A 25,926-nucleotide genomic window follows, 5' to 3' on the forward strand; every position below is an offset into this window, starting at 1 on the left:
AGTAACGAAAATGTCTTAGTTTAATAACCCTGATCTATATTAAATGATACGTGACTTTTAACAAACATGTATGAAATAATAATTTATGAAAATAATAATTTGGGGTAGAATCCTTTTATTAAAAAAGTGAAAATGTTTATACAAAAGTTACGCAGTACATATTTTATAGTATAAAAGTCTTCTGTGCTGCACTTCCTGTTTGGCGGTGACGCAGTCGGAAGTCGTCGCTCGGTGTCAGCAGATAGGAAATGGAGAGTGAAGGGGCCTCATCGATATATCAGCGGTGTTGAATGTGATCGATTACTCTGATGCTGATGAACGGAACCCATGGAGACCCATGAGGAGAAGCCCATCATCTACACGATGGAGAACAAACCCATAGTGACCTGTGAGTGGACGTTGTAGCCCTCATTATCCTGTCAGCGGTGTTGTGGTGTGTTGTGATGGTTCTCACTGACACGATATTCCTCAGGTCTTCATGGAAAAATATCAGGGATTTAAAAGAAGAAGGAAAAAAAAAACGGTTGCTTTAAGGCGGGACATTGCTTGTAAAACGCGACCTGAACGAATAGGTTGTTATCCATGAATCGGTTTGAATGAATCCTTAGCGAATTATTCGTTAAATACATTCACTGTCGCACAATATGTTTCATTTGTTCATTAGCCTAAACTGACAGTTCACTGACTGTCTACTAGCGAGTTCCCTAAACATGAATATAATCACACAAGAAACAAATTGGCAAATATCTACCTGTAAAAATCAAAATATTAATAGTGATTTTGAACAATCACAGCTGATGTGTGTGAATTGTACGTTTTATTACATTATTATTTTAATATCTAAACAATTTTAGTACGTGATTTTATTTATTGTAATGTTTATTTCCATTTCAAGTATCTTGAAGTGTTTTTTAATGGTTTTAGTAACTATAATAACTGATTTATATTAAAGGTGCAGTAAGTGATTTCTGAGAAAGCATCAAAACACACTTGTAGCCAATTAGGGATAAGGGGCGTGTCCACTTATTAGGGGGAGGGGCCTATGTTGCATAGGCTGCGTACAAAATCGTAGGTACTTATTTTGAATAATTACTTCATGACTGCTTAAAAAAATATGTGTTGTATGAATATAATTTGGATGTACTACATCTGCCATGTTGTCGTTATCTTGTAACCTACTAGCGTCAGCCACAGATATATATACGTAGATACATCATTAGCGACTGTTTCTATGGGCCGCTATATGTTAGCCGTCCGCCATTTTAGAACGGTCAAAGCCGGTCGCGAACGCGCATTGTGACCATTCAAATGTCACACTCCACACGGAAGCTATGGTTGACAGGGCAGAAGCAGTGCATATGGAGAGCGGGAGCCGCGCGTGCCCGACGCCCGTCCGTTGGGCATTCCGGCAGCGCTTGCCTCGCTGATCACTCGCACCTGAAACGTGTATTACAAATACAGACTATAATATCGTCCATTCTGTCACATTTGCCAGTGTTCTCCTCCGAGATGTGCTTTGATTTATGACGGGCAGCATATATCTGCTGCAAATGCCCCATTCCCAAACACACATGCCTAATATATGCTGTATACAAGTTGTAGGGCTGTCAAAATTGCACAAAAATGACGTTCGAATATTCCCTCAAAAACAAACACGAATATTCGAACTATTCGAACATCTGGGTGCGCATTTTGTCAATAACGCGCATTACGTCAATAACAGGACAAATTAATACAAAGAGACATTAACTACTTGTACAGTTTGTCTATTTAAGATATTTGACGACGTATTACTTAAACAAAAACAAGTAGATTGTTATTATAAATTATTATTATATATCATTATTATATATTATTATATATAAGTTAACTAATGGCCAAGACCGCAGAGTGCAGACCTCTCTCTCTCTCTCTCTCTCTCTCTCTCTCTCTCGTCCTCACTGCGGATAACGGTTTAAATGAACAAACTTTAATTGCTGAGCAAGAGTTTTGTGCAAGCAATTTAAGGTCGCGAGACTCGCGACTCTTGTCCCAAATATAGCAGGCTTCATTCAGTGATTGAAACAAATATTATTCATATTAATTGAAGTTTTACAGCATATTGAGTGCTCCGAGCGAGCTCAGCTGTTCTAAACATGGAGCTTTTTCCTTGACATGGTAAATAATCACACCAGTGTTAGCAGTGCATTTATCCTTTATTCATGCGATATCTCTTCAGTCAGTACAGTCTTCGGATGAGACGTTAAACCGAGGTCCTGACTCTCTGTGGTCATTAAAAATCTCAGGATGTCTTTCGGAAAAAGAGTAGGGGTCTAACCCCGGCATCCTGGCCAAATTTGTCCATTGGCCCCTGTCCATCATGGCCTCCTAATAATCCCCATATCCTGATTGGCTTCATCACTCGGTCTCCTCTCCACCAATCAGCTGGTGTGTGGTGAGCGTTCTGGCGCAATATGGCTGCCGTCGCATCATCCAGGTGGATGCTGCACATTGGTGGTGGTTGAGGAGATTCCCCCCTTCAATGTAAAGCGCTTTGAGTGCCTTGAAAAGCGCTATATAAATCGAACGCATTATTATTATTATTACAGTAGCCTACACTTTAGTAATGTTTCTGTTTAATGTTAAATAAAATGAGGCATGGTATGCTAACTGTATCTTACATGGCTTGCATATAACTTTATCTCGCGGCTCAACAATTTTACCTCCTACCGAACAAAATCCAACGTACTTCCAGACATGGCTTTAGATTATGGAGTTAAAATCTTTAAAATTTTGCTTTATACAACATTAGAAAGATTAGACCCTTCCTATCAGAACAGGCTGCACAACTCCTGGTTCAAGCTCTTGTTCTCTCCAGACTGGACTATTGTAATGCTCTTCTGGCTGGGCTTCCAGCATGCACTATCAAACCCTTGCAGCTGATCCAGAATGCAGCGGCGAGAGTGGTCTTTAATGAGCCGAAGAGAACGCATGTTACGCCTCTCTTCATCAAACTGCACTGGTTGCCAATGGCTGCTCGCATCAAATTCAAGGCTCTAGTTCTCGCCTACAAAACAACCACTGGCTCTGCACCAATATACCTAAACTCAATTGTTCAGACTTACACACCCTCCAGAAGCTTGCGTTCTGCGAATGAGCGGCGCCTCGTGGTTCCTTCCCAAAGAGGCATGAAATCGCTCTCACAGACATTTTCCTGGACCGTTCCCACCTGGTGGAATGACCTGCCGATCTCAATTCGTGCTGCCGAGTCTGTAGCCATTTTTAAAAAACATCTTAAGACACATCTTTTCCATTTGCACTTGACCAATACAGAATAGCACTTACTGATCATATCTACGTCTCTCATCCGGATTTGTGCCTTCAGGCGGGTATGTTACATAGTTATCATAGCTACCAAAACCCAGTGTTCTGTATTTTGCGTACGTGAGTTTTTGCTGTCGATGGCTATTGCTGCGCGTTTAGCTAGAATGCCATACAAAACCAACCCATTGGGCCACTGAATCCGCATTAACGACAACAGTTGGGGCATCAGCCTTAGTCCTAATGGGTTGTTATCTTAGCTATCCAAATCCAGTGTTCTGTATTTTCCGTACGTGAGTATTTGTTGTAGCTGGCTATAAAAAAAATAAAATAAAAAAAAACAGTTGTGTACTCTGCTAATTAATTGAGATTTCTTACAGCTCTTACAGGTTGTTGGCTTTGTTTGTTTCGTTGCTTCTATTGCTCTACCCTTTTTTTGTAAGTCGCTTTGGATAAAAGCGTCTGCTAAATGATTAAATGTAAATGTAAATGTAAATCTCTTCCTCTGCTGCGGTCGAGTTGGGCTCTGCACTTTCTGCCAGCGTCCACTTTCAGCAGTGCGACTCCTGTGACCTGTCCCTGAACCCTCATGCGCGCGCTCACTCGCAAAGCAGACAGCCACGCCTCTACTACTGCGGGGGGGGATTTTTTTCAGTTTTTTATTTTATTTTTAATTCGAATATTAATTTTCACCTTCGAAATTCGTTTTTTAAAAACTATTCGAATATATATTCGAATTTAGAATATTCGTTGACAGCCCTAATAAGTTGTTCACTTGATAAAATAACAAAGTTAATATACGCTTAGTTTAATCATTTAAACAGGCCTTGGAAGTTTGGGCAAAATCTTCTGGCAGTGATGTGTTTTCGTGTATTTTATTATTTGTTTCACAGCGCTGGATGTGGTGACTGTGAAACACAAGGAACACTGCACTACATGATTTTATAGTGAAATCGGTTATCTTTCCCCTTACGAAAGGAAAATATATTTACCAATATATTTTCTTGAAATATATTTTAATATATGGAATAATATATTGATGGTATTATAAAATATATTATATATTCATGCAAAATATTGCAAAATATACAAATGATTGTCGCTTTCAATATATTGCAATATATTGAAAAATATAAATATTAAATCCCATATATGTGAATATATTGCATGATATTTTCAAATATATTGCAGTATATTTTTGTTTCATTAGGGTCATGTTCATAAGAGTGCACCGTGGCTTTAATGCAGAGCGGCAAAAATAGACAGCAGACTCGCTGACAGAAGGGCTTGTAGAACAGCAGACATATGTTGGTTTCACTTCTTTAAATACTCTTACATTTAGTTTGATTTAAACACTACAAGGGTCAATGTTTGTTTCCAGACATTTTCCAGTTCTTTAATACTGTTTAAATTCAAACCATGAAGCCTGTTACTAACAAAGGTTACGTGTTTTTGTGTAGATCCAAACATTACAATTGCTAAACTAACACAAACGTCTCACCTGAGAAAGGTTTCTTCGGGAGTTAAATCGCGCCGGGCTTTACAGTTTCACAGCGGCTGCACAGTGTTCTTGTTTCTTTTTTTAAGCGAGTGATGATTGACAGCTTCTGAAGTGTTGACGTGTGTTGACCGTTCTAAAATGACGGCTTGTCAACATGCCTGGAGCGTTCGAATGAAGTATCTACGTATACATATCTATGGCGTCATTTGCGTCACTTCCTTCATTCATAAATCCTCTCCCGTGGCCTCATGGGATAGTAAAGTGTCCATTGAATTAAACTCACCAATAGTAGATCTTCCGGGTACTTTTTGCCTACTCTTCATGAGTACTCTGAATTTGGAAATACCTCTTTTGTAACTTTTTTTTGTTGTTTTTTTGCCTACTATATAGTAGGGAAGTACGCGATTTCGGATGCAGCACTCGGATTTCGGAAGCAGAAATCGCTTACCGCACCTTTTAGTTTTTATTTCAGTTTTAGTTATTTTAGTACATTAACTTAAACTAAATAAGAAATTTGGCTTTTTTTAACTAGCTGAAATGTCTTAATTTCCTGGGAATGTTAATTTAAATTTTAAGTAACTGTTACCGAAATGTTGTTTATGCTTGTAGTTTTAGTAACTTTAATCATTTCGGATGTACGTTAAAGGTGCAGTAAGCGATTTCTGATAAACGCTGTTGATTGGACCAGAACACACTTGTAGCCAATCAGCAGTAAGGGGCGTGTCCATTCATTGGGGGAGGGGCCTGTGTTGCATAGTGTGTTTGTGAATTTGGGGGTGGGGCTATCAAGATAGGGGTGTGATCTTTTTGGGTAGGGTCATGTTTGTTTTGACGATTTCAAATATCAACAGCATTTCTCAGAAATCGCTTCCTGCACCTTTAAATGATACATTTCCATAAACAAACATGAATAAAAGAATAAATAAAGACGAGAGCACTGTAGAGGTTTGTTAGTGCATTCACTGTGGAATCAAAAGGACAGATATTAGACAGGTAACCTGTGTGTGTGTGTGTGTGTGTGTGTGTGTGTGTGTGTGTGTGTGTGTGTGTGTGTGTGTTGAGCAGGTGCGGGCGATCAGACCCTGTTCACGGCCCTGTACGGATCACTGACCCAGCAGCTGCCCAGAGAACCAATGGAGTGGAGGAGGTGAGCTCTACTTTACTACGCATATTCCCACACACTGCACAGCTGATGTTTTATTATAGGGTTATGCCATATCTATACATGACCCCCATGAAACACAATTAGCTCCAGATCATCCGTTTAGTGAGTTTAACAGGTTATCGGAAAAGAATCAAAGTTGGACGAGACTTGATTCTATATTCATCAGTTGTTGATTGGCTGTAGAGATGTGGGCGTGGCACTCTGTATGCAAATGAGCGTGAGCTTGCAGGGGCGGGGCTTAAGCGCACTAAATGATTGGTGGATCGTCGTACATCAAGTCAGATTTATTGGCCCCACTTTATATTAGGTGGCCTTAACTACTATGTACGCACATCAAAAAGTAATTACAATGTACTTATTGTGTTCATATTATATTGCTAAACACTTTAGCTGATATTGAGGTGGATACGGGTAGAGTTAGGGACAGGTGTCAGTTTAAGGTTAGGTGTAAGGGAAGTGCCAACTTTGTAATTACAAATGTAACTACAGAAATTAATTACAGATGTAATTACATGCAGGTCATTTTGTACGTACAATGTAAAAACATGTATGTAGACAATAAGTGCATTGTATCAAATGATTAATTACAATGTTAGTACATAGTAGTTAAGGCCACCTAATATAAAGTTGGTCCGATTTATTTGCACAGCGCTTTTTACAATACACCTTGTTTCAAAGCTTTACAAAAAAAAAAACTGGATTTTTAAAGGCACAATGTGTAATTTTTGTCTCTTACTCAACACAAAGAAGTGTCTTGACTCTTGGTTGGGCGGAGCTTTTATTCTGCTGCGAGCGCTTCTGCTTCTTCTGCTCGTGTGTGTGGTAACACAGCGCTGTTTTATCATATCACACACATCAGTGTGATGAGTGTGATAAAGTGATGTTATAATGCTACTCTCGGCTCTACTATGAGACTCTTGTTCACGCTGCAGTGAGCGAGATCATATTAGGCGGTAAAACACGACACTCTGTGCGGTAAATCAACAACAGCAGATTTAAACAATAAGACTAACTGTGTTGAGCTGGAGAACAATCATTAGTTTCTGTCCATCAATGATCCAAACAGTGTCTAATAAAACACATCAGATATTAAAGCGGCGATAGTGTTGCCGTGGTTACTACACAATAACGCCGGCGGGTAACTCGGGAATGATGTCACTAATAGGCGACACACACACACACACACACACACACACACACACACGGGCCGTGTCCTGGTTAAAATGTATGCTTTTTCATGATTTAAACATTCTTGGAAACGTTTGAGATAAAATACACAAGTATACAAAATATATAACATAATTCTAGTGGTTTTTAGATATTTTAATCCTAAAATCTTACATATGGTGCCTTTAATATCGTCATGCCTTATTGTTGCATTTATCAGATGGGCATTTTGTGGAAACTTTACAAGGTCAAAAAATAAATAAAAAAATTAGCCATATGCATGCATGAATTGTCCATGCACACATTTGGCAAGGAATTTTCGTTCCATGCCAACTTTAATATATGTTATTATTCTCTTATGTAGCCAAAGTTTTTACAGTCAGAATAATAATATCCGCACTTCAGCTTATGGTGCGTTCAAGTCCTCCTGGGACGTTCGTAATTACGAGATAGGAAGTCGTGTTTTTGACATTGTGTGCGTTCAAGTCACTTTTTGAAAGTTTTTAATTAATTTATTAATCCACCGTAAATGTTATTGTTACATATTATATTGTTATAATAATATATTAATAATAAAGTTAATTTTCTGTAGCCCCTTTAAAGTTATATCTCAAAGAGCTTCACATAAACAGTATGGACCGTATAAAATACAATAAATACATTTAAAATAAATATTAGAAAACATACATTTAAACAAGTTGAGTCACTTATATGCTAGCCTTAAAAAAAGTGGATTTTAAGTAGAGATTTAAAGGTCCCGTTCTTTGCGTGTTTTCGAAGCTTTGATTGTGTTTACAGTGTGCAATATAACATGAGTTCATGTTTCGCGTGTAAGAATGGTATTGTTTTCACACAGCTGACTTATCTGTACAGCGCTGTTTCCTCTGTCCTACAAACGGCCTGATGATTTCCTTGTTCTATGAAGTCCCTCCTTCAGAAACACGTAACGAGTTCTGATTGGGCCAGTGCTTCCCGTGTTGTGATTGGACAGCAGCTTAGCGCACTTTGCCCGGAAAGGTCCCGCCTCTTCCCATAACGGGGCGATGCAAGCGCTGAATGCGCGCTCTTCTCCACGTGGGAGAGCAACGAGACCACGCCCCCTATTTTGCGTGTTCTTGTGGGCGGAGCTTTAGTCAACAAACGGTTCTAGTGACGTCATCACAGCAGGAAGTGCAGCGCTGTAGTCCAAACCGGCCGCTCGCTGTAGGCTTTGAAAGGGAACTTCTGTTCAATAAAATATCTCGCTTGGCATTTAACTTTGAGCTTTATAATTTTAGCCCTATTTTAATTCCTTTCTATGTAAAGCACTTTGAATTGCCATTGTGTATGAAATGTGCTATATAAATAAACTTGCCTTGCCTTGCCTCTAACAGCAACATTACACACTAACTAAAGTTTGAAAGATGGAATCCCGAAGAACGGGACCTTTAAAAACACAAAAAGAGTTAGCCTGTCTAATCTCATTGGGAAGAGCATGCCATAATTTTGGAGCATGGGAAGAGAAGGCCCGGTCACTCATAGAACGTAAACGTGTATGAGGCGCAACTAAAAAAACAGAATCAGATGAACGAAGACAACCTTCTGGGGTTTATATAGTTACAAGGTCGGACAGATATTGTGGCACCAGACCGTGCAAGGCCTTATAGGTGAGCATTATAATTTTAAAATCGATATGAAATCTGACAGGAAGCCAGTGCAAGGACTCCAAGATAGTGTTGCCAAGTCTGCGTTTTTTCCCGCGGGTTGTTTTCTATGTCCGCCGGTTGAAGCGACTATTATGTGATATATATAGACCCATGAGTGTGAATTTTAGCATCAACCTTGCCAAAATAACACACATTTTACCCCCAAACGCCTTTTTTTCCCCCGGAGAACCCCCCGAGAAGCTGTTGGGCTTGTTTAGGGCTAGTGGTTGGCGGGTTTTGTTGTAAAAACTTGGCAACCCTGTCTGCACGCGCGCTGAAATCTGGCTGGAATACACGATCTTTGCCGGTGCTGTAAAAAAATAAAATAATTTAATGATACACAGAGTACTTGCCCAACATGAGCATATTTTTTTTGAGAGAAATTGTGAAGGTGATGCAGAAACAAACAAGCTCTCCGTTTAGGATTCGATCAAATATAACCCAAGCCCCTTTGATGACGTGATGATTACGCCACTGTTGATCATCTGTCCGTCATCGTCTAAAGCCCGCCCTGATGATCTTATTGGTCAGTTTCTGTTCGGGGATAATTACTCCTCTATGGATCAAGTCCAGAACGAACCGCCCAACCTAAAAATGTTGTGGGCGGGGCTAAGTTCGGCTGGCATCCAGGGTAGCAAATGAAAGCATGGGGTGGAATCTTGCAATATTTCTTAGATTAAGAAACACGAAATTTTGACCATATTCTGAAAGTTAAAGTAATCATATGCTATTGCTGTAAATAGAAAAGAAAAAAATATCACTGCTAAATGCCTTTGTGTTCTAGTATTCTGCCATGTTTTCTCACTGACACGCCCCCAAGATCGGGGCTTAAAATCCAGAGCTTCCCACTGGTGTTTACAACTTGTAAACACGATCTGTACAACTTGAACACACCAATATTGTAGCCTAGAACCGCCCATCTGATGAACATGTGACCAATCACGCCTGCAGGGTTAACTTGCACTGTAAAAAAAAATTGTTGGTTTTTGTTGGTTTAACTTAAAAAAGTGAGTAACCTGGTTGCCTTAAAATTTTGAGTTTATTGAAATTAAAAATTTGAGCTGATATAATGAAGGAAATGTGTTTAATAAATAGAAACTCAAATTATTATTGTATCTGAACCACATAAAAAATTTGATAAATCATGAAAATAGCACAATTTGGCTGCACCATCACAAATAACACACACAGAATCACCCAATATGCTTACAAAATCTTTTAATAATATTTTAATAAAGGTTGTCGAATCTCAAAAAATGTTCATTGTATTAACTCAACATTTTAATTTCAATGAACTCAAAATGTTAAGGCAACCAGGTTACTTTTTTTCTAAATAATTTTTTACAGTGTGGAAACCTAACCTGTTAACCTGGTTAAGTCTGAGAGCAAAGCCTAGCACACAGTTCTGCTGGGGAATATTTCGTTTACTGTGAAGTATCTGAATCCAGATACCCGACTACAGAACGTTTGTTAAACACAGAACACGTCCTCCACGACCTCCAGCCCTTATACATCAGATATTATTTCCCGTTTGAGAGTCACATAAGAGTATTTTCTATCTTCTCTTGAGACTTCATCCTCCTTCAGGGCGTTTATATCGTATCTAAAGCCGATCCACCGGAGCTGTGCGGTGAAATTCAGCTCTGAACTCCCATGATTCATGTCTTTACCTGCTCAATTCAAGCCGTTTCCTCATCATATTCTGCTGTGGTGATGAGACACCGTTGTGTTGTGCACCACTGGAATAAGGAAGTGACCTCTGTCTCATGATCTCTCAGAACGGGAAATCCAGTCATTAAGATCTTCCTGTGTTAGAAAGAACCAAAATGTACTCAAATCTGTCATTTTATTCAACTGTGCTCGGGAGAAATGCATTTGTTTTGGAAAGAATCCACCAGGATTCATACAGACGGTCAAAGACACCAGGAATGTTGTTTCTGGCTCGACTAGAACAGGTTTTCCTGCTTGAGTGTTGATTATTTCCTCATATTCTCCATTGTTGCGGTTCCTCTCTTCCCAGTCTGTCAGTAACTCTGTTTATTTCCTGTCTCTATGGAGCTCCTACTTCTGAAAAGCACACTGTGCTCAGGCCCCGCCCCTTTATTCTGCATATTAATTATTTAAAGGGGACATATTATTCTTCTTCTCACAAGATTTGATATAAATCTCTGGTGTCCCCAGAATGTGTGGGTGAAGTTTCAGCTCAAAATACCCCACATATAATTTAGTATAGCTTGTTTAATTTGCCTCTATTTGTCAGCAAAAACACACCGTTTATGTGTGTCCATTTAAATGCAAATGAGCTTCCAGAAGAGGGCGGAGCCTTTACACAAGCTCCAGATACTCCCTCAACAACAAAATAGGCCAATCTCACTCAGACAAATATGGTCAAACTAACGCCACAGCTCTAGTCTCTGTGAATACAGTCATGCTGCGTTCACACCGTACGCGAATGGCGCGATTTGCGCAAATGACGCGGCAAGGATCACGCGAATTGCTAAAGTTGAAAAATCAGAGCTTTGGCGGATATTCGCGCCGCGTTAACCAATGAGGAGCCTGCTTACTGCTGTCACGTGGTGAAGTGACGGATGGGAAACCCATAGGGGAAGCCTTAACGCGTGACAAAATGCATGAGAATTTGCATGAGATGCATGAGAAAAAACAATACCATGTGGACGAATAATGCATTGGACGAATACCAATGCATACTCAGCTCTAGTCAAAATGTGAGTCTGATGCTCATTGGGCTGTGATTATGGGGCGTTTCAACCCAACCAGGAAAGACCTCGATTGGACAGACCGACAACCAATCAGAGCAGCGGAGCGACGCATAACGTTAGTTGTCAAATGTCAGCAGAGCTCAACTGCATAGTGTTGCCAAGTCCGCGGTTTTCCCGGCGGTTGTTTTCTATGTCCGCGGGTTGAAGCGACCTCAATTATGGGATATATAGACCAAGGAACGCCAATTTTAGTAGACAACCTTGGCAAAATAACACACATTTTACCCCCCAAATGCCATTTTTTGCCGGAGAACCCCCAGAGAAGCTATTGGGCTGGTTTTGGGCTAGTAGTTGGCGGGTTTTGTTGTAAAAATTTGGCAACCCTTGTCTGCACGCGCGCTGGAATAAACGATCTTCGCCCGTGTTGTAAAAACAGAGTTCAATCATACATAGAGTACTTACCAACATGACCATCATTTCTGAGAGAAATAGTGAAGGTGATGCAGATACGAACAAGCTCTCCGTTTAGGATTAGAGCAAATATAACCCAAGCGCCTTTGATGACGTGATGATTACGACACTGTTGATCATCTGTCCGTCATCGGCTAAAGCCCGCCCTGATGATCTCATTGGTCAGTTTCTGTTGATCATCTGTCCATCATCGGCTAAAGCCCGCCCTGATGATCTCATTGGTCAGTTTCTGTTGATCATCTGTCCGTCATCGGCTAAAGCCCGCCCTGATGATCTCATTGGTCAGTTTCTGTTGATCATCTGTCCGTCATCGGCTAAAGCCCGCCCTGATGATCTCATTGGTCAGTTTCTGTCGATCATCTGTCCGTCATCGGCTAAAGCCCACCCTGATGATCTCATTGGTCAGTTTCTGTCGATCATCTGTCCGTCATCGGCTAAAGCCCGCCCTGATGATCTCATTGGTCAGTTTCTGTCGATCATCTGTCCGTCATCGGCTAAAGCCCGCCCTGATGATCTCATTGGTCAGTTTCTGTTGATCATCTGTCCGTCATCGGGCTAAAGCCCGCCCTGATGATCTCATTGGTCAGTTTCTGTTGATCATCTGTCCGTCATCGGCTAAAGCCCGCCCTGATGATCTCATTGGTCAGTTTCTGTTGATCATCTGTCCATCATCGGCTAAAGCCCGCCCTGATGATCTCATTGGTCAGTTTCTGTCGATCATCTGTCCGTCATCGGCTAAAGCCCGCCCTGATGATCTCATTGGTCAGTTACTGTTGATCATCTGTCCGTCATCGGCTAAAGCCCGCCCTGATGATCTCATTGGTCAGTTTCTGTTGATCATCTGTCCGTCATCGGCTAAAGCCCGCCCTGATGATCTCATTGGTCAGTTTCTGTTGATCATCTGTCCATCATCGGCTAAAGCCCGCCCTGATGATCTCATTGGTCAGTTTCTGTCGATCATCTGTCCGTCATCGGCTAAAGCCCGCCCTGATGATCTCATTGGTCAGTTACTGTTGATCATCTGTCCGTCATCGGCTAAAGCCCGCCCTGATGATCTCATTGGTCAGTTTCTGTTGATCATCTGTCCGTCATCGGCTAAAGCCCGCCCTGATGATCTCATTGGTCAGTTTCTGTTGATCATCTGTCCGTCATCGGCTAAAGCCCGTCCTGATGATCTCATTGGTCAGTTTCTGTTGATCATCTGTCCGTCATCGGCTAAAGCCCACCCTGATGATCTCATTGGTCAGTTTCTGTTGATCATCTGTCCATCATCGGCTAAAGCCCGCCCTGATGATCTCATTGGTCAGTTTCTGTTGATCATCTGTCCATCATCGGCTAAAGCCCGCCCTGATGATTTCATTGGTCAGTTTCTGTTCAGGCATAATTACTCCACTATGGATCAAGTCCAGACCGAACCCGAGCTTAAATGTTGTGGGCGGGGCTGAGTTTCGGCTGGCATCCAGGCTACATATTAGCCGTATAGCTAGAAAGAACATTAGCAAACATTCACAGAATATTAAGTGCCATCCTCACTTGTTCTGGATATGAAGTTAGAGCCCGACGCGTTGGGATTGGACCATCCTTCAGAAACTACTCTTTCTTAAATCCAGCGTTACTGACCCTCGTTGGTGAAGCAGATTTGCGCAAATATAACATTTTCCCGTCTTTCTTGGGCTCATTTTCTTCATAAATGAACTTCCCCCAGTGTCGTCAGTAGCTCTGATGCCGGAGTCTATGAGACTCGTGTGTTTGCTGGTTCATCAGGACATTAGTGATGTTTGTGACTCACACATTGTAAAACTCGAACGAGTAAACAGAAATGGCTTCTCTGTGCTTCTCACTCAGGGGCGTGTCTATGCTAAACAGGCCAATCAGCAACAGGGGCGGGGCTTCTTTACTCTTACACAGGAGTAGAGGGATAATGATGGATGGGGATTATAACAAAAGTATTGGGTGGATTTGTACCATTACATGCTGGTTGTTAACACATCTGTCTATAAAAGTTGATTTTGCATGATTGGTTCCCTTTAAATGAGGAATATTCTGACGTGTTGGTTTCTCCTCTTAGGTCTTACGGACGAGCGCCAAAGATGATCTACCTGGAGGCTAATTTTGTCCAGTTTAAGGAGGAGCTGCTTCCTAAAGAGGGCAATAAAGCGCTGCTCACTTTCCCCTTCCTGCACATCTACTGGACCGACTGCTGTGTGAGTCTCTGATGAAGTCCCAAATTACACTGTGTGCATCTAGTGTACGAGTGCTAATACTGTAATCCAGAGTCGGACAGCCTCATTCCTGCTCAATTAAAGCCGTAACCGTTGAGTGCATAAAATCTTTTTAAAGGGTTAGTTAACCCAAAAATGTAAACTGTGTGATTAATTCCTCCTGTGGTTGGCCAGCCGTCAGACCTCCGCTCATCTTCACACACAGATGAAGATATTAGTGTTGAAATCCGATGGCTCAGAAAGGCCTTCATTGACACCAATGTCATTTCCTCTCTCAAGACCCATAAAGGCACTAAAGACGTCGTTACAAAGCCCATCTCACTACAGCGGCTCTACAATCATTGATGAAGAGGCCAGAATAGAGTTAGTGTGGGAAAAACACTAAATAACGACTTATATAGTGATGGCCGATTTCAGAACAAAGCTTCGAACCGTTATGATTCAGTGAATCGATTCATGATTCGAACCGTTATGAGTCATTGAATCGATTTATGATTCGAACCGTTATGAGTCAGTGAATCGATTCATGATTTGAACCGTTATGAGTCAGTGAATCGATTCATGATTCGAACCGTTATGAGTCAGTGAATCGATTCATGATTCGGATCACGTGTCAAACTGCTGAAATCACGAGACTTTAGACGATCCGAATCATGAATCAATTCGCTGACTCATAACCGTTCGAAGCTAATAATTTGTTACTATGTGCGTTGTACATTTTAGAAACAGTATTTAGTAAGGGATTTGTGTGAGGTTTGTGTGTCTTTGTTTATATAACAAATGTCCCCACAATGTAATATAAACCTGAGATCTCCAGCCAGCGGTCCCCACAATGTAAATGGATTCATAAACATACTAAATAGTTTTTTTTGAAAATGTAAAAATGCAGAATGTTTCCTGTGATGGGTAGGTTTAGGGGTAGGGGCTGTGTGTGTGTGTGATGGGTAGGTTTAGGGGTAGGGGCTGTGTGTGTGTGTGATGGGTAGGTTTAGGGGCAGTGTAGGGGTTTGTATAAAAAAATATGGTTTGTACAGTATAAAAACCATTATGCCTATGGAATATCCCCACAATTCACAAAAACAAATGTGTGTGTGTGTGTGTGTTTCAGGACACCGAGGTGTACAAGGCTTCGGTTAAAGAGGACATGCAGCGCTGGCAGGGCGTCCTGAAGCTCCACGGGTCGGTGGACTGGCTCATCGTGGTGGTGGAGAATGACAACAAGAAGAAGAACAAAACCAACATCCTGCCGCGCACCTCCATCGTGGACAAGATCCGGAACGACTTCTGTAACAAACAGAGCGACAGGTGAACAGGAGCACGACTCTGGCAGCTGAAATAGAAATAATAAACCCGGCTCCCGTCAGCAGCTGCTGTGACTGAGATCTGCGCCGCATTTAGTGCTTGTGATGGGTTTACACACACTGCTCAGTGTCTGTGTGTGAGCTGAGTTGAACACACAGATCTCACACTTATTCAGGGCTAGAGACCCAAACTAGAGCACATAATCCAGCTCATGTCAAACCCGTTCACAGTGTATAAAAATGCTATTCCTCATACTAAAATGTATCAAATGTAATCAAAACTTATCACATTAAGACATTTATTGATTTTTGGTTTACATTTAAAAAAATAAAAAAATAAAAAAATAAAAATAAATAAATATATATATATATATATATATATATATAAAATATTTACATTTTGCTATTTTTTATACAAAATGTATTTTATTTTTATTTATTAAAATATTTTTAACATATTCAAACAAAATGATAAAATAATATTATTATTTTTTAATCAAACTATTAAAAATAAGTGCAATATAGATTGTATTATATTTTAACATAATATTTATTTTATTTGTTTATTTAAAAACTAAAAATAGTTTATTTTTAGTATTTTTATATTTTTGTTAAAAATATAAACAAAAGTAAATAAATATAATAAAAATGTAACATGATTAACATTTAAAGAATAAACATAATTTAGATATTTAAAAAGCTAAAATACAAAAATCATCAAATATAAGTATAATAAACTTATCACATCAAGACTTTTTTTATAGTTTATTATATTTTAATAAAAAAAATTACAAATTATTATAAAAATAAAAGCATAATTTTTTTCATTTTCGAAAGCATTTATTTGATTTATTATAATATTCTTAAATATAAACTAAATTATGAAAAATAATATGTAAAAAAGTATTTGTTTTTTTGCAAATGTCAAAAATAAACAACTAAAACTTTTTTTTATGCTAAAATGTAACAAAAATATAATAAAAACATCACATCAAGACACGGAGCTATTTTTTATACTTCATTATATTTTTATTTAAAAAATATATAAATCTAATTAATAAAAAATGTAATATAAAAATTAAAGTATAATGTATTTTTATATTATTATATGTTTATACAATATTGTTTTATTTGTTTATTAAAAATTATAAAGTATAAACATGTAATGCATACTTTTGAAAATGAATAAAATGTAAAGAAAATATTTTTAAAGAATGTTTCCTGTGATGGGTAGGTGCAGGGGCAGTGTGTGTATGTGTGTGTGATGGGTAGGTTTTGTGTGTGTGTGTGTGTGTGTGTGTGTGTGTGTGTGTGTGTGTGTGTGTGTGTGTGTGTGTGATGGGTAGGTTTAGGGCCAGTGTAGGGGGATAGAATGTACAGTTTGTACAGTCTAAAATCTTTTACACCTATGGAAAGTCCCCACAATTCATAAAAACCTAACCTTGTGTGTGTGTGTGTCAGGTGTGTGGCTCTGTCTGACCCTCTGAAGGAGTCGTCTCGCTCTCAGGAGTCGTGGAGTTCGTTCCTCACCAAACTGCGCACGCTGCTGCTGATGTCCTTCACCAGGAACCTGGGCCGCTTCGAGGACGAGATGCGAACGCTCCGAGAGAAGCGCACCGAGCCCGGGTGGAGCTTCTGCGACTACTTCATGGTCCAGGTGTGTTATTGGCTGAGGCCGCTGTCACACACAGACACAGACACAGACACAGACACAGACACAGACACAGACACAGACACAGACACAGACACAGACACAGACACAGACACAGACACACACACACAGACACACACACACAGACACAGACACAGACACACACACACACACACACACACACACACACACACACACACACACACACAGCCCCTGCCCCTAAACCTACCCTTCACACACACCATCTTAGCTGTCCATCATATGTTCGATGATGACACTTTGCCGCTGGTGCCACTTCTCGTGGGCGTTGAGTCCAATCCTTGAGCCACACACACACACACTCTTCCGCAGATGGAGCAAGGGAAACCAGACACCAGGGGGGTTCCAGCCGCCTGCTGGTGTCTCTTGATGCGTCTCTCGGATCGTCTGTCTTGGTTTGTTTGGTGTATTTGAAAGACTGCAGTGGCACAGGTGACCTGCCAGCCTGATCTATCAAGTCCCAAAAATGAAATGTGTCATTAACTCCTCCCCCTAATGTCGCTCCACACCCGTCAGACCTCCGTTCATCTTCACACACAGTTTAAGATATTTTATATTTAGTCCGAGAGCGTATGCAAGTGTATGCACACTATACTGTCCATGTCCAGAAAGGGAATAAAAACATCATCACAGTAGTCCATATGAGACATCAGTGGGTTAATTAGAGTCTCTTGAAGCATCCAAAATACATTTGGGTCCAAAAATAACAAAAACTATGACTTGATTCAGCATTGGCTTCTCTTCCGCGTTCCGCCAAAAAGATTCAAACGGCTAATGAATCGGTGAATCGATCAATGATTCGGGTCACCAATGACACGTGATCCAAACTGCTTAAATCACGTGAAAAACGCAACTCTGTCGCACAGTAGAGAAATTACCGTATAGACAGGAGGAGACATTCGCAGGCAATCTTTACTGTCTATGAGACAGTCGGGGGGACGTGGAGACATAAAGTCCGATAAAGTCAAGGGGGAAGAATGAGGAGAAGCCCAGAAAATATTTAAACAACGTGATTCAGATTAGAGTTTAGATTCTCTGCCCGAGCCCAAACCTGACCCGCGCGGGTCGGGCCTAGATTTCCCAGCACTATCCTTGGGCCGGGTTGGGCCGGCCCTTGATCAAGCGTTTGTTTTTTTTAATCATTAGCCTACTTTACTAGTCTAATTGGGTGGGCAGAAAGCTACGCTATAATCAGAAATTATATATATTTTTAGCAAAGTAAGAACTAATACAACAACTAAGAAACAAATGTGTCGGCTACAAAGTTGCACAAGTCAGGATTAGTGTAAATGCGCGTTACACTCACAGCTCGAGCAGCGATGGAGCGCAGCGTCTGAACAGAAACGCTCGGTGTCGAGAGCTGCGCACTTTGTTTAATTAAATATCTTTGAATCGTTTCGTTTAAAAGTGGACATTTCAAGCTTTCTATACTCATATTTCTCATGTCTGAGGCGAGTAGCTGCTGAGTTTGGGTTTATTTATGAGACGCGCTCCAGTGCATGAGGAATGAAAGCGATCACGACTTCACCTCACGATTATAGTCTGCTATTTGCTTTTTATTTATTAAATCCAGGCAATTGGCCTAAGAAACCTTTATTAAAATTAAGATACAATTTAAACAAAACGAAAGAAATGCTTTCAACAAAACGAAACTACATATAACCACCAAAATCATTTCTGACCCACTCGCATCTTTTCACTCATCATAATCAGATGAAATGTAAAAATAATATTATAATATTTAAACATAAATATGAAGGGAAAAACACATTGTTTAATGGCTACAACAAAGTGAGCTCCAGATAAATGTCTGAGCTGGATTTGAGCAGACATCAGTTTACCGGTGAGCGGATCATGAGCGCGCCTGCGGATTATTGAGTGAAGTCAGCTTTATTTATAGCGCGCTTTTACAATGACGATTGTTTCAAAGCAGCTTCAGTGTTAAACAGGACAATATTGCAATAAAATTAGATTTGGCTGTACAGTCGCTGTGGAGAAAACAGCGGCGTTATCAACTCATTTAAGTTTATCAATGTTAGTTCGTCTCACCGGTCCGCTTCGCTGCACTTTGCTCATTACAGGCTCGTTCTCGTCAAAGCACACACGTATTAAAAAATGGTCGGGTTTAAATCGGGCTCGGGCTCATAATTACAGTTAATGTGTCGGGCCGGGCTCGGGTAGGGTCGGGCTTGATTTTTTGAGCCCGATCTAACCTCTAATTCAGATTTCACTTTCCACAACTACCAGAAGACCTACAGCTGTCAGACAGGTTTAGGGAGGGGTATCATAAGGTCTATTTACCCATAGCTGGGACAATGGTTGACGGGCATCAGGGCATTTCCACTCACCGATGGGCCTGCATGCCGCGACTCTGGGGCCCACTGCTGCTCCGAGATCCCGTACAACTTAGCCTTGAACCCGGTGCCGCCCATGAGGTTGTGGGGCCCTAGGCAAGATCATAAAAATTGGAGTTAAATAAAAGATCTTAACATTGAGGGCCCCCCCAAGATAAGGCGGGGCCCTGGGCGACCACCTATATTGACTAATGGAAAGGCCGGCTCTGCTGGAACCGCAGGGGACCAGTTACCATGTGTGCTACGAGGAGCCGTGCACGAAATCTTGGCAGTGGAGAGGCTATGTACCGGCTGAGGAGTCTTACACAGCGGCAGTGGCTCAGTGGTCCATGTAGGTTGGCTACAAACCAGAAGGTTGGTGGTTCGATCCCCGGTTCCACCTGACCAAGTGTCCATGAGCAGGACACCTAACCCCAGCTGCTCCCGATGAACTGGATGGCGACTTACATGGCTGACATCGCCGTCGGTGTATGAATGGGTAAACGCGAGGCAAAAATGTAAAGCGCTTTGGATGGCCATAGGGTCTGTTAAAAGCGCTATATAAATGCAGTCCATTTACCATTTACACACTCGGCTCCTCTTTTCGCTCCTGAAGAACAAAGGGCTATCCGGTGGCAGTAGCTGAAAGCAGAAAGTGGCAAGCAGAAGCATCCTGCTAAGACAAGCACTACTACTCCATCACTGTTGCACTGACGCACCACACACCCTGTGTTCTACACAACACACACACACACAGCCCCTGCCCCTAAACCTACCCATTACGCACACACACACACAGCCCCTGCCCCTAAACCTACCCATCACACACACACACACACACACACGGCCCATGTGCCAGGTGTGTTATTGGCTAAGGCCGCTGTCAATCACACACACACACTCACCCTGTGTCCGGATGTATAACCGTGTGTGTGTTGGTCAGGAGGAGCTGGCGTTCGTGTTTGAGATGCTGCAGCAGTTTGAGGACGCTCTGGTCCAGTACGATGAGCTGGACGCTCTCTTCACTCAGTATGTGCTCAACTTCGGCGCTGGAGGTAAACCGTCACCTGTGCATTAATGTTCATATCATAGAAAATATAAAAAATTAAAACAAATAAAAATATAGTTATTGAAATAGAATAAAATATTTATAAATATAATAAATTATTATTTAAATAAGTATGAAATAAAACGTTAAAATAAAAAACTAAAATTATTTAAAAAAATAATAAATACATATTTTAATAATCATTAAATAAAATAACTAATTTTAAATGAATAAAATATAAATATCTTAGAAAATATATATTTTTTTTAACAAATAAAAATAGAATTATTGAATAAAATATTTAAAGTATATATAATATATAATAAATATTTTTTAAAGAATTATTAAATAAAATTATACTAAAAACTACAATAACTAAAATTATAAAAAAGATTAATATATATAATATTAATAATCATGAAATAAAATGTTAATAATTTAAATTAATAAAATATAAACATCATAGAAAATATTAAAAAATAAAAAAAATAAAAATAGAGTTATTGAAATAGAATAAAATGTATGTTGTATAAATAAAATGCTGTGTTCTGCTGGTGTTAGACGGAGTGCACTGGCTGGGCTCGTTCTGCCAGCCGGTGCGGAGCTGGAATGGGCTGTTGCTACGGCGACCCATCGACATGGAGAAGCGTGATCTGATCCAGAGGGGCGGGGCCAGTCTGCTGGACCTGCGGAGTTACCTGTTCTCTCGCCAGTGCACGCTGCTCATCTTCCTGCAGAGGCCCTGGGAGGTCACGGCTCGGGCCCTGGAGCTGCTGCACAACTGCGTACAAGAGCTGCGGCTGCTGGAGGTACGGGAGTGTGTGTGTGTGTGTGTGTGTGTGTGTGTGGTTCTGACGGCTGTCCCCGCTGCAGGTGTGTGTGGTGAGCGGTGCGCTGGACTGTGTGTGTGTGTGGTTCTGACGGCTGTCCCCGCTGCAGGTGTGTGTGGTGAGCGGTGCGCTGGACTGTGTGTGTGTGGTTCTAAAGGCTGTCCCCGCTGCAGGTGTGTGTGGTGAGCGGTGCGCTGGACTGTGTGTGTGTGTGGTTCTGACGGCTGTCCCCGCTGCAGGTGTGTGTGGTGAGCAGTGCGCTGGACTGTGTGTGTGTGTGTGTGAGCCTGTTTATGTGGTTTATGAGGACACAAATTTGTATAACTACATGGGTATTACACTGGTATTACACTATAAATGTGGTTTATGAGGACATATCAAATGTCCTCATAATTCAAATGGCCTTAAAAACATACTAAATGATGTTTTTTTGAGAAAGTAAAAATGCAGAATGTTTCCTGTGATGGGTAGGTTTAGGGGCAGTGTGTGTGTGTGTGTGTGTGTGTGTGTGTGTGTGAGTGTGATGGGTAGGTTTAGGGGCAGTGTGTGTGTGTGTTGGGTAGGTTTAGGGGCAGTGTGTGTGTGTGTGATGGGTAGGTTTAGGGGCAGTGTAAGGGGATAGAAAATACGGTTTGTACAGTATAAAAACCATTACGCCTATGGAGAGTCCCTGTAAACCACATAGACCAACATGTGTGTGTGTGTGGTTCTGACGGCTGTCCCCGCTGCAGGTGTGTGTGATGAGCGGTGCGCTGGACTGTGTGTGTGTGGTTCTGACGGCTGTCCCCGCTGCAGGTGTGTGTGATGAGCGGTGCGCTGGACTGTGTGTGTGTGGTTCTGACGGCTGTCCCTGCTGCAGGTGTGTGTGTGGTGAGCGGTGCCCTGGACTGTGTGTGTGTGTGTGTGTGGTTCTGACGGCTGTCCCCGTTGCAGGTGTGTGTGGTGAGCGGTGCGCTGGACTGTGTGTGTGTGTGTGTGTGTGTGTGTGTGGTTCTGACGGCTGTCCCCGCTGCAGGTGTGTGTGGTGAGCGGTGCGCTGGACTGTGTGTGTGTGTGTGGTTCTAACGGCTGTCCCCGCTGCAGGTGTGTGTGGTGAGCGGTGCGCTGGACTGTTGGGTGTTTCTCAGCTGTCTGGAGGTCCTGCACAGGATCGAGGGCTGTTGCGAGCGCAGCCAACTGGAGGCCAACTTCTCCCACACCGTGGGCCTGTGGACCTACGCCACCGAGAAGGTACTGAGACTCTTACGGGTTTAATCAGGCCGTGTTCAGCACATGTGTTTTAGGGCACTTAGGGTGTCTATTTGTGTTTAAATGTTGAATCTGAAGCCTGTGAAGCTGATATGGATATAAATTTAAATACACCCAACAACCATGTGTTCATTTGTTGGCAGCTGAAATCTCTGGGTGATCTGTGTGGTCTGGTGTCCGAGAACGGCCCGAACTCTGAGGACCTGAACAAAACCGTCGACCTGCTGGCTGGTCTGGGAGCAGAAAGACCCGAAACGGGTAATTAGCCTAAAATAACACATGAATGGACCACTGAATGATTCACTCAAAACACTGATTCAGTTCAGGAATTAAGTAAATGACTCTCTTTATGAATGGATGATTGAATCATTGGTTCACCCGATTGATTTGCTCAAAATGCCGATTCATTCATGAATTCACTAAATGGCTCTCTTTATGAATTAATCATTGATTCATCCGATTGATTCATTCATGAATTCACTAAATGGCTCTCTTTATAAATGAATCATTGATTCATCCAATTGATTCATTCATGAATTCACTAAATGGCTCTCTTTATGAATGAATCATTGGTTCATCCGATTGATTCATTCATGAATTCACTAAATGGCTCTCTTTATGAATGAATCATTGGTTCATCCGATTGATTCGCATAAAGCTGCACTATGTAGTATTTTTGCAGTAAAATATCCAAAGACCACTAGGCCAGTGTTATATATTTGTTCAGTTGAGTACTTACAATATCCCAAATGTTTCCAACTATTTGTAAATTGTGAGAGAATTGCTATTTTAACTAAAGATCGGGACGTGTCAGCATAGCCTTTGAGCGAGTCTCCTGTCAATCGTGTCATATCTGCGCTACCCTCGGTTTTATTCTGCAGAAGCGCTTTACTCTTAGCAGTGTGAACATGTCACAGCAGCGGCGAGCGAACGCACAGAGGAACGTCATAACATCATTTTAAACACGCTTAAATGTCACATTTAAGTCGCACCAGACTATAAGTCGCAGGACCAGCCAAACTATGAAAAAAACTGACTTAATACGGTAAATATTGTATATGTACTTTTTTTAAAGTATGTCTGTAATGTGTTTGTAATCTCTCTCTCTCAGCGAACAGCCTTCAGAGTCCATATAAAAAACTCAAGGAGGCGTTATCGTCCGTGGAGGCCTTTGAGAAACACTATCTGGTGAGTGTTTAGTCCATCTGAACCCGTGTGTGTATTTTAGTGCTGTGATTAGCCTGGTTATTTCTGTCTCTTCAGGAGCTGTCTCACGCTGCCATGGAGATGTACAGGGCCATCGGCCGGCTGCGCTCCGCTCGGCTGCTGGGGAAGAGTCTGGCCGAGTTCTACATGTGAGTCTCTGGAGGATCAGAAGCACGGATAACATAACATCCTCCAGAGGGAGATGGGGATTAATCGTGTGTGTGTGTGTGTGTGTGTGTGTGTGTGTGTAGGAGGAAGGGAGACCCTCAGAGTGCTGAGACCTTCCTTCTGGAGTCTCTGAAGTCGTATGTGTCCGAGAGCTGGAGTTTACCGCTCACACACACACGCAAACAGATCGCAGAGTGTCAGAAGCAGCTGCAGAAGATGGACGAGTATCCTTCACTCATCTCTGATCGCGTCTGAATGATCAAACACGTCACCCTATCATGTTAATCTCAAACTATGCACAGCCAAAGACTACAGATATGCAAAGACCCTGAGCTCATGTTATTTATTAATGGGAGAAATATGGCGGATTAAGTCCCAACTTAAGAATAAGAGGTATAAATAATAATAAAAAATCTTGTAAATGCACATTTGACAGTAAAGCACTTGAGCTTGAGTTAAAAATAATTAAATTAACTTTCAAAAATGGTATTGTATACAGTATACTTAAACTACTAAAAGGGATTTCATAATATCTAAATATAAATCTAAAAGCAAAACGTGTGATTAAACATATATAATAGGGAGAGGATAAGTGCTCCTCTGCTGCCATCTACTGGTTATAGTGGGCCCTTTTACGTCTTTTTTTAATTTTTAAATAAAATCATTTGTTCGTCACGTGTTAGTTTTCCTACATTTTGATGCTTGTAGTTTTACAAAACAACAATAAAATAGACGAAAAATTAAAATAAATAATACATTTATATTAGATAATAATTAGAGCTTTGAAGTGCAGAAAAAGTGGCTCTTGAATTTCACTCTCAAAAAGTTACATTTATAGTTTCTAAAATTGCTATAAAAAAGTATTTATTTCAAAATCATTCTAAAATTGTACATTTTCTAAAGAATTATTAAATCAAAAATTGTAAAATTAAAAAACTTATTTTAAAATGAAACATTTAAATGAAAATTAAATGGTAAAAAAAAAAAAAATATATATATATATATATAAACATCCAAAATAAAATGCTCAATAAAAAATAATTACATCCTAAAAATTTAGAATTAGAATACAAATAATATTTTTGGTCATTGCATTAAAAATAACATTTATATTGGTAATATTTAAAGGTTTGAAGTGCAAAAAAAGTGTGACGCTCTTGATATATGCTTGAGTTTCACTCTCAGAAAGTTGCACGCCTGAAATTGGCATTGGACTATATGTGCCACAATCCCATGGTTACAGTGAGCGGTACTACATTAAGTTTAGCCGCACCGGCAGGAAAAAAGGTTGCAAAAGTCAACCGTTTGTTCGCAGTCTGGAGCCCTAGAGATGATGTTCATACTGACCGTAGTCTGAGTCTTCATCATGTGGGTGGCGTGTGGTTCCTACAGTTGCCGTGTTTTCTGCGTGTGGTTTCTTTGACCGTGTGTGTAGATACCTCCAGACGAGCGCTTTGCTCGCCAGCGATGCCAACCTGAGTGATGACCAGAGGAAGCACTTCTGCCAGGAGATCCTGACCTTCGCCAGCCAGACCGGTCAACAGAAAGGTCAGTGTGTTTACCACAGCCATAAGTGTCAGGACAGGACGCTTAAAGGGTTAGTTCACCCAAAAATGAAACTTCTATCATTAATTCCTCCTGTGGTTGGCCAGCCGTCAGACCTCCGCTCATCTTCACACACTGATGAAGATATTAGTGTTGAAATCCGATGGCTCAGAAAGGCCTTCATTGACACCAATGTCATTTCCTCTCTCAAGACCCATAAAGGCACTAAAGACGTCGTTACAAAGCCCATCTCACTACAGCGGCTCTACAATCATTGATGAAGAGGCCAGAATAGAGTTAGTGCGCAAAAACACTAAATAACGACT

At 41.0% G+C, this 25,926-nt stretch overlaps 1 protein-coding gene across 1 annotated transcript in view; it reads left to right on the forward strand.

The window, feature by feature from the left end:
- Positions 1 to 209: 209 nt before the first annotated feature.
- Positions 210 to 25,926, forward strand: part of trappc10 (trafficking protein particle complex subunit 10) — a 41,220-nt gene continuing 15,503 nt past the window's right edge. The window contains exons 1-13 of the mRNA XM_067432235.1: positions 210 to 388; positions 5,867 to 5,948; positions 14,078 to 14,213; positions 15,340 to 15,536; positions 16,994 to 17,189; positions 20,499 to 20,610; positions 21,165 to 21,412; positions 22,517 to 22,663; positions 22,825 to 22,939; positions 23,793 to 23,869; positions 23,945 to 24,036; positions 24,139 to 24,279; positions 25,491 to 25,603. Of these exons, the coding sequence (XP_067288336.1) occupies positions 328 to 388; positions 5,867 to 5,948; positions 14,078 to 14,213; positions 15,340 to 15,536; positions 16,994 to 17,189; positions 20,499 to 20,610; positions 21,165 to 21,412; positions 22,517 to 22,663; positions 22,825 to 22,939; positions 23,793 to 23,869; positions 23,945 to 24,036; positions 24,139 to 24,279; positions 25,491 to 25,603 (1,717 nt within the window). The 5' untranslated portion in view covers positions 210 to 327. The remainder of the gene's footprint in view (positions 389 to 5,866; positions 5,949 to 14,077; positions 14,214 to 15,339; positions 15,537 to 16,993; positions 17,190 to 20,498; positions 20,611 to 21,164; positions 21,413 to 22,516; positions 22,664 to 22,824; positions 22,940 to 23,792; positions 23,870 to 23,944; positions 24,037 to 24,138; positions 24,280 to 25,490; positions 25,604 to 25,926) is intronic.

Source organism: Pseudorasbora parva, chromosome 22 (genome assembly GCF_024679245.1).
Source record: "Pseudorasbora parva isolate DD20220531a chromosome 22, ASM2467924v1, whole genome shotgun sequence".
NCBI classification, from domain to species: Eukaryota; Metazoa; Chordata; class Actinopteri; order Cypriniformes; family Gobionidae; genus Pseudorasbora; species Pseudorasbora parva.